The sequence below is a fragment of the Bos grunniens genome, chromosome 18, assembly GCF_055505025.1.
Source record: "Bos grunniens cultivar Pamir isolate PY7600 chromosome 18, Bosgru_T2T1.0, whole genome shotgun sequence".
Lineage (NCBI taxonomy): Eukaryota > Metazoa > Chordata > Mammalia > Artiodactyla > Bovidae > Bos > Bos grunniens.
This window is the reverse complement of record NC_141182.1, coordinates 61,453,465-61,462,742: the sequence shown is the minus strand read 5'-3', so window position 1 is coordinate 61,462,742 and position 9,278 is coordinate 61,453,465. Positions and strand designations below refer to the sequence as shown.

Below are 9,278 nucleotides of genomic sequence, written 5' to 3'. Positions count from 1 at the left end.
TTCAGTCAAAAAACCTAAGAAGATAAAGTGGGGAAATGTTTCTGTTCCAAGAGCAGCAAAGTTTAACTGTTCCCACAGTATGATGTTGCTACTGAATAAAATGTGTGGCCAGGTAAAGGAAGTAGTGGACAGAATTCAGGCATTTAATGTGGCCATAGAGACGACTATGTGCCAGGAACTATAATAGGCATCAGAGACTAAGAAGGAAAGAGCACTGCCCACTTTACAACAGGGGGCATTGGAGACAGTTTATCTGAAATCCATTTCACACATCATATTTTTTTTTTAATTTTTAATTGGAGGATAATTGCTTTACAATGGCTTATTGGTTTCTGCCACACATCGTCATGAATTAGCCATAGGTACACGTATGTCCCCTCCCTCTTGGGCCTCCTCTCCCACCTCCCACCCCATCCACCCCTCTAGGTTGTCACAGAGCACTGGGTCTGAGCTCCCTGGGTCATACAGCAACTTCCCATTAGCGATCTATTTTACACCTGGTAATGAAAATGTTTCTTTTTTGAATTAAATTTATTTATTTTAATTAGAGGCAAATTACTTTACAATATTGTATTGGTTTTGCCATACATCAACATGAATCCACCACGGTGTACACGTGTTCCCAATCCTGAACCCCCCTCCCACCTCCCTCCCCATACTACACCTCTGGGTCATCCCAGTGCACCAGCCCCAAGCTTCCTGTATCCTGCATCAAACCTGGACTGGCAATTCATTTCTTATATGATATTATACATGTTTCAATGCCATTCTCCCAAATCATACCCCCTCCCTTTCCCACAGAGTCCAAAAGACTGTTCTATACATCTGTGTCTCTTTTGCTGTCTCCCATACAAGGTTATCATTACCATCTTTCTAAATTCCATATATGTGTGTTAGTATACTTTATTGGTGTTTTTCTTTCTGGCTTACTTCACTCAGTATAATAGGCTCCAGTTTCATCCACCTCATTAGAACTGATTCAAATGTATTCTTTTTAATGGCTGAGTAATATTCCATTGTGTATATGTACCACAGCTTTCTTATCTATCGATCTGCTGATGGACATCTAGGTTGCTTCCATGTCCTGGCTATTATAAACAGGGCTGCGATGAACATTGGGGTACACGTGTCTCTTTCAATTCTGGTTTCCTCACTGTGTATGTCCAGCAGTGGGATTGCTAGGTCGTATGGCAGTTCTATTTCCAGTGTTTTAAGGAATCTGCACACTGTTCTCCATAGTGGCTCTACTAGTTTGCATTGCTACCAACAGTGTAAGAGGGTTCCCTTTTCTCCACATCCTCTCCAGCATTTATTGCTTGTAGTCTTTTGGATCTCAGCCATTCTGACTGGCGTGAAATGGTACCTCATTGTGGTTTGGATTTGCATTTCTCTGATAATGAGTGATGTTGAGCATCTTTTCATGTGTTTGTTAGCCATCTGTATGTCTTCTCTGGAGAAATGTCTATTTAGTTCTTTGGCCTGTTTTTTGATTGGTTCGTTTATTTTTCTGGAATTGAGCTGCAGGAGTTGCTTGTATATTTTTGAGATTAGTTGTTTGTCAGTTGCTTCATTTGCTATTATTTTCTCCCATTCTTAAGGCTGTCTTTTCACCTTGCTTATAGTTTCCTTTGTTGTGCAGAAGTTTTTAATTTTAATTAGATCCCATTTGTTTATTTTTGCTTTTATTTCCAATATTCTGGGAGGTGGGTCATAGAGGATCTTGCTGTGATGTATGTCGGAGAGTGTTTTGCCTATGTTCTCCTCTAAGAGTTTTATAGTTTCTGGTCTTATGTTTAGATCTTTAATCCATTTTGAGTTTATTTTTGTGTATGCTGTTAGAAAGTGTTCTAGTTTCATCCTTTTACAAGTTTTCCCAGGACCACTTGTTAAAGAGATTGTCTTTTCTCCACTATATATTCTTGCCTCCTTTGTCAAAGATAAGGTGTCCATAGATGCGTGGGTTTATCTCTGGGCTTTCTATTTTGTTCCATTGATCTATATTTCTGTCTTTGTGCCAGTACCATACTGTCTTGATGACTATGGCTTTGTAGTAGAGCTTGAAGTCAGGCAGCTTGATTCCTCCAGTTCCATTCTTCTTTCTGATTGCTTTGGCTACTCGAGGTTTTTTGTATTTCCATACAAATTGTGAAATTATTTGTTCTAGCTCTGTGAAAAATACCATTGGTAGCTTGATAGGGATTGCATTGAATCTCTAGATTGCTTTGGGTAGTATACTCGTTTTCACTATATTGATTCTTCTGATCCATGAACATGGTATATTTCTCCATCTGTTAGTGTCCTCTTTGATTTCTTTCACCAGTGTTTTCTAGTTTTCTATCCTTCTCCAGGATAGATCACATCCTGGGCCATAAATCTAGCCTTGGTAAATTACAAAAAATTGAAATCATTCCAAGCATCCTTTCTGACCACAATGCAGTAAGATTAGATCTCAGTTACAGGAGAAAAACTATTAAAAATTCCAACATTTGGAGACTGAACAACACGCTTCTGAAGAAGCAACAAATCACAGAAGAAATAAAAAAATAAATCAAAATATGCATAGAAATGAATGAAAATGAAAACACAACAACCCAAAATCTATGGGACACTGTAAAAGCAGTGCTAAGGGGAAAGTTCATAGCAATACAGGCATGCCTCAAGAAACAAGAAAAAAGTCAAATAAATAACCTAACTCTACACCTAAAGCAACTAGAAAAGGAAGAAATTAAGAACTCCAGGGTTAGTAGAATGAAAGACATCTTAAAAATTAGAGCAGAAATAATTGCAAAAGAAACAAAGGTGATCATAGCAAAAATCAACAAAGCCAAAAGCCGGTTCTTTGAAAGGATACATAAAATTGACAAACCACTAGCCAGACTCATCAAGAAACAAAGGGAGAAAAATCAAATCAATAAAATTAGAAATGAAAACGGAGGGATCACAACAGACAACACAGAAATACAAAGGATCATAAGAGACTACTATCAGCAATTATATGCCAATAAAATGGACAACGTGGAAGAAATGGACAAATTCTTAGAAAAATACAACTTTCCAAAACTGAACCAGGAAAAAATAGAAAATCTTAACAGACCCATCACAAGCACGGAAATTGAAACTGTAATCAGAAATCTTGCAGCAAACAAAAGCCCAGGTCCAGACAGCTTTACAGCTGAATTCTACCAAAAATTTACAGAAGAGCTAACACCTATCCTTGGAGAAGGAAATGGCAACCCACTCCATTACTACTGCCTGGAAAATCCCATGGACAGAGGAATCTGGTAGGCTACAGTCTATGGGGTCTCAAAAAGTCGGACACGACTGAGCGACTTCACGTTCACGTAACACCTATCCTACCCAAACTCTTCCAGAAAATTGCAGAGGAAGGTAAACTTCCAAACTCATTCTATGAGGCCACCATCACCCTAATACCAAAACCTGACCAAGATGCCACAAAAAAAGAAAACTACAGGCCAATATCACTATGAACATAGAAGTAAAAATCCTTAACAAAATTCTAGCAATCAGAATCCATCAACACATTAAAAAGATCAAGTGGGCTTTATCCCAGGGATTCAAGGATTCTTCAATATCTGAAAATGGAAATGTTTCAATGCTCCTCTCTCAATTCATCCCACCCTCTCCTTCCCCCACTGTGCCCACAAGTCTGTTCTCTATGTCTGTGTCTCTATTGCTGCCCTACAGATAGGTTCATCAGTACCACCATCTTTCTAGTTCTATATATATGCGTTAATGTAGAATATTTGTTCTTCTCTTTCCGACTTACTTCACTCTGTATTAAAGGTTCTACGTCCATTCACCTCATTAGAATTGAGTCAAATGATTTCCTGTTTATGGCTGTGGATCATACCATTTAATTGGTATAAATACTGGACCATTCTTCTACCCTGGGGAATTGTCAACATTCTGGTTTTGGCTGATTGTGTTTCCAGTGGAAATGTGAATCTATCCCTTATGTTCACGATGAGCTGTAGTTGATCTAGAGGCTTGATGACTTTCTGATTCAGCTTTTCATCAGGACTGTGTTCCAGGCGGTGTTCTGTGTTGCCTTTTAACAGCACACTGGGTAACACTGGATATCTGGCTGTCCCCCAGCGGTAAGGGAAGAACAGCAATCAGGTGATGTCAGCCTCTTCCATCAAAGTTTCATCCAACAGTTTCAGTCTCCATTGTTTCCCAAGTCTGTATTTCAGTAGACCTTGCAAGACAGTGAACATGCAGAATTTTCCTGTTCATTGTCTTCTATTTTGAAATTCATTTAGCAACTTTGCTGCTCAGTTTCTTGACCTCCATCTCCCCTTCTCTCTACTGCAGCTGCTCATTCCCACAAACAGTCCTCTACTTCATGATTACCAATGTCTTCCATGTCCATAATCTCAGTTTCAAGCATTATTTTCTTCGTAACATCTTTTTATTTTTACTTCTCTAGTTTCACTTCCTGTCTTTTAGTTCCACCCAGCCATAACCATTCATCAACCAACCATTACTTCCCAACCCTCTTTCCTCACTTCTGGCAATGCAGGGTTTTTATTTTTCCAATTAAAGAACTTTTCCTCATCAACTCTACTATGTAATTCTAAGAGTCTGTGACAGAAAAGTAAAGTGCTTATTACACAGTGTGATATATGTCTCAGTAAAGCTGGTGGGGGGAGAAGGCAATGGCACCCCACTCCAGTACTCTTGCCTGGAAAATCCCATGGATGGAGGATCCTGGTAGGCTGCAGTCCATGGGGTCGCGAAGAGTCAGACACGACTGAGTGACTTCCCTTTCACTTTTCACTTTCATGCACTGGAGAAGGAAATGGCAGCCCACTCAAGTGTTCTTGCCTGGAGAATCCCAGGGACAGGGAAGCCTGGTGGCTGCCCCCTATGGGGTCGCACAGAGTCGGACATGACTGATGCGACTTAGCAGCAGCAGCAGCAAAGCTGGCGGGAAAGATGAAAATGACCATTTCTCTTCCTGAGTAAAACAATCCATTTTATGTATTATTATTCTCTTTTTCTTAAATTCTCCTTCACCTGATATTAATATGGCTATGCATCTTTCTTGTGTTATTGTTTGCACAGAGTATCTCTTCCTTTCCTTCTGCTTCCAATCCATCTGCTTTCTCATATTTAAAATGCAACTCTTTTTTAAAATTTACATTTATGTTTTTTTCTTAATTTTTGGCCACATTGCACAGTTTACAGGATCTTAGTTCCCCAACCAGGGAATGAACCCTGGCCAACCATGGCCGTGAAAGTGCTGCATCCTAAATCCTGGACCTCCAGGGAATTCCCTAAAGTGCAACTCTTTTTTTTTTTTTTTTAAATAAGATTTAAAAAATATTTTTAAAGTCTTTATTGCTTCTGCTTTATGTTTTTTTTTTTTTTTTTTGGCTGTGAGGCATATGGGATCCTAGTCCCATGACCAGGGACTGAACCTGCACCCCCTGCTTTAAAAGGTAAGTCTTAATCTCTGGACTGCCAGGGAAACCCCTGAAGTACAGCTCTTGTCACAATATATGGTTACCTCTGTTTCCTTCCCATGTGACAACCTATGCGTTTTCACTGGAAACAGGCACAAGAAGGAACTGCTTATGTTCAAGTTAATACTTTATTTCTTCCTCTGGTTTCTGGTTACATTTTTGTACATTTTTCATGAAAATCCTCTTTTCTGGATGTGTATTATGCTTTTAAAAGTTTCCTTCAGCATTTGCAGCATTAAAGTCACTTTGTCCACTAGCAATAAATACACTGCTGTAAATGCATTCCACCTTCACGTCCATAGAGGCTCACAGTGCCCTCGAACCAGCAGATCCTCCAGGGCGTGGAGGGATTCCACACAGCATCTCTCTCCTGTGGTTAAGATGACTCAGCACCAGGGATGTTTTTGTCCAGTAATTGGGAGTTGGAGGCTGGTGTGTTGCTCAGTGTTCTCCTCCAAGTTGTGTCAGATCCCATATCCAAAGTATATGGTAAATCCTAGTAGGGAAATGAGACGAAGAGAAGTAAAAGCAGGCGCTCTCCTCACTTATAAATGCCAATAGGCCTCCTCTTATGGCATCTGACACAGTTTAGGGGACAGGTGGTAGGAAGAGGATTGGGTTCAGTTACCCAAGAGGCCTCTTTACTCCAAAAAATCACTTATCAATCCCCATCCAGATGCCAAATAGGACGCCGGTCCAAGTGGTCATGTGCACCATCAGGTAAACTTTCACAAAGATGCTTACCAGTGGGAGGAAAGGCAAAGCATGGACCTGTGGGCAGTGTCAGTTCATCCCTGAACACACACTAGTCATTGGAAAGGGAGATTCTATGCCATGTGGGAGGGACAAGTTCAGTGCCATTCAGGCTGTGTGTTCAGTGCCTACTTAGATAGTGCATGTAAAGCACTGAGTGTGGATCAGGGAAGGGTCCATAGGTTTCAGCAACTCCCCTTCTTCCCTGGTCCAGCAAAGGAAGCTTAGACCTAAAGCACACAGACCTCCTTCACTCAAGGTGGACACTTTGGGCACATGAGGTCACCTACCCTGAAGTGAAGAGTAGTGGGGTCCTGGGGCTGCCTCCAGATGATGGCCGTGACCCCAGTGATGAGCAGCAGCAGCAGCACAGCCACTGTTGTGAGCACGGGGTTTCCAGAAAACACCTGGCTGGGCCACTGGGCCAGGATCAGGCTCAGGATGGTCAGCAGGAGAACTACAAGGGTCAAGGTGGAAGACAACAGGCTGGACCTGGAAGACAAAGATGTCAGGATTCGGGTCACACCCTTCCCTAGGCTACCCACATCAGGAACGGACATCGTATTTCCAAGACTCAATAGACAAATATACATTCCTATCCATCCTGGGAATTTCAGAATATCACCAAAGAGAAGTCCCACTGCTCAGCAAGCAGGAAGGCACATCCATAGACAATCTGGCCAGATTTCCAGGTGGGGATGGTGCTGGGACAGAACCACAGACTCTTTAAAATCCTTGAGGTGTCGGCTTTAAGTATAGAGTCCAAAGACCTTTCTTTGACTACAAGCTCCATCTCAGTTTCTTCCTCTGTTTTTTGCTTCTTGCTTAAATTCTGGTCTGAGTGATACCTGAATTAGAGGTATGATGGCAACATGAACAGCAATCCCTATTCACCCAACATCACACAGCTGAATCCATCTCTTTTCCCACAAAAGCAGAGCAGGACATTTAGAAGGCACCATGAAGCAGAGAGGATTAGCCCCCATCAATCCCCACAAGCCAAAGACCCCCAGTCAGGGTGGAGCGGAGTCTCACCTGAGCACAAGGGCAGAAAAATCGACCACCAAGTTAGCAAGCAGGGACCGAAGTGACATGAGATCCATCAGATCACTGAAATGGAAGAGTAACGCCAAGACCCCTAGAAGGAGGGCATAAACAAGGTGGGGGGATGGAGTGAGAAACAGCTGGAAATATGCAAGCCAAGGAAGATAATCCAAAGGCAGTGGGTTTTGTTTATCTACCTTCAAGGTTTCCAGAAATCATGATGATCCTGATGTGGGTACGTGTACGGGTGTTGATCTGGGCAAGGACTCAGAAAAGGAGCCTGTCCTCTGCCATTGTGTAGATGAACCAAGACATGGCAAACATGGTGTTCTGGAGGCTGGAAAAGAAAACAGAGGAGTGAGAACGTGCAGAAGCATGAGAGACCAGGGCATCTGCTCCCTCGTCTACATGGGGTAAGGTGTCTTTCTTTTTTGTCTCTCAATCCCAAGGGCTGGGATACCTGAGCATCTGACAGTCAATGAGGAGAAAGCCATGACACTGACCTGGATGAAAGAGCACAGAGGATGCCAACAGCCACAGCATATCTGGCAGGGCCCCACCCAACATGGAGAAAAGCCTGTAGAAAGGGGCTGTGAATTTGGTAGTAGGGCACCATGAGGGTGAGTGCTGCTGAGACACCAAAGCGTCACAAAGTGTCACAAAGCAGATCAAGACTGAGACCATGATGCTAATGGGATGGACCGCTGGGGATTTGGGGCTTTTTCCCCTGCAGGACTGGAGGAAATACTGGGTCAGGAAACACACCAGAGTGAAAGCACAAAATCCCCTTTCCTGTTAAACCTCGAAAAGAAACCCCTATGCCCAAGGGCAGCCCAATCCATGCCCACAACCTGGATGGGACACAGGGTGACCATGTTACCTGTAGTAACAATGGAATCAAAACCAATAGACATGTGGAAACATAAAGCTGCTCCTTGGAGAATCCCATCAAGGCCAAAAGGCACAAACCCTCCAGAACCCAGAGAGTTGAAGTTATCATGAGAGAAGAAGCAAGAAAGAACGTGGGTGAGGTGTGTTCGGCCGTGTATACTGGACTTCTCCTTTAATATGACAAGTCCTGGGCCCCAAAACCCCTTCAACCTGCATCCATTAGGCCAGGTTTCTTTAGGTTAGTTTCTCAGTTGTGTCTGACTTTGAACTCATGGACTGTAGACAAACAGGCTCCTCTGTGCATGGGATATTCCAGGCAAGAATACTAGAGTGGGGTGCCATTTCCTTCTCCAGGGGATCATGAAGACCCATGAATTGAACCCTGATCTCCTGCATTGCTGGAGAAGCCAATGGCACCACACTCCAGTACTCTTGCCTGGAAAATCCTATGCACAGAGGAGCCTGGTGGGCTGGAGTCCATGGGGTCACTAAGAGTCGGACACGACTGAGCGACTTCACTTTCACTTTTCACTTTCATGCATTGGAGAAGGAAATGGCAACCCACTCCAGTGTTCTTGCCTGGAGAATACCGGGGACGGGGGGATCCTGGTGGGCTTCTGTCTTTGGGGTCGCACAGAGTCAGACACGACTGAAACGACTTAACAGCAGCAGCTCCTGCATTGCAGGCGCATTCTTTACTGTCTGAGCCACCAGGGAAGCCAGAGATCTCTTCAAGCCCCACATTCCCAGCTTCAACATCTGGAAGGTCTTGTTTCACGTACTGTTGAAGCCTAGCTTGGAGAATTTTGAGCGTTACTTTGCTAGCGTGTGAGATGAGTGTAACTGTGTGGTAGTTTGAACATTCCTTGGAAATGCCTTTCTCTGATATTGGAATGAAAACTGATCTTTTCTGGTCCTGTGGTCACTGCTGAGTTTTCCAAATTTGCTGGCATACTAAGTGCAGCACTTTCACAGCCGTGATTAAGACTATCCCCAAGAAAAGAAAATGCGAAAAGATCGTCTGAGGAAGCCTTAGAAATAAGTTAGAAAAGAAGAGAAAGGCAAAGGAGAAAAGGAAAGATAATATCCATCTGAATGCAG

General features: G+C 42.9%; 1 protein-coding gene across 1 annotated transcript; it reads right to left on the bottom strand.

Moving 5' to 3' along the window:
• Nucleotides 1-5,598: 5,598 nt before the first annotated feature.
• Nucleotides 5,599-8,473, bottom strand: LOC147354553 (cationic amino acid transporter 3-like). The gene is made up of 4 exons (XM_086354382.1): nt 7,484-8,473; nt 7,278-7,380; nt 6,533-6,734; nt 5,599-5,985 (listed from the first exon to the last, which is right to left on the bottom strand). Exons 1-4 carry the CDS (start codon nt 7,503-7,505, stop codon nt 5,866-5,868), a joined length of 447 nt encoding a protein of 148 aa, XP_086210508.1. The 5' UTR covers nt 7,506-8,473; the 3' UTR covers nt 5,599-5,865.
• Nucleotides 8,474-9,278: the final 805 nt, after the last annotated feature.

What these genes read in the sequence shown, in the direction of transcription:
- LOC147354553 (XM_086354382.1), bottom strand. Translation starts at nt 7,505, where the DNA reads ATGATTTCTGGAAACCTTGAAG. An exon ending in GATTTCTGGAAACCTTGAAG is followed by an intron (nt 7,381 to 7,483) that starts GTAGATAAACAA and finishes CCCTCCTTCTAG; the next exon opens with GGGTCTTGGCGTTACTCTTC. An exon ending in CCACTACTCTTCACTTCAGG is followed by an intron (nt 5,986 to 6,532) that starts GTAGGTGACCTC and finishes TTTCCCTACTAG; the next exon opens with GATTTACCATATACTTTGGA.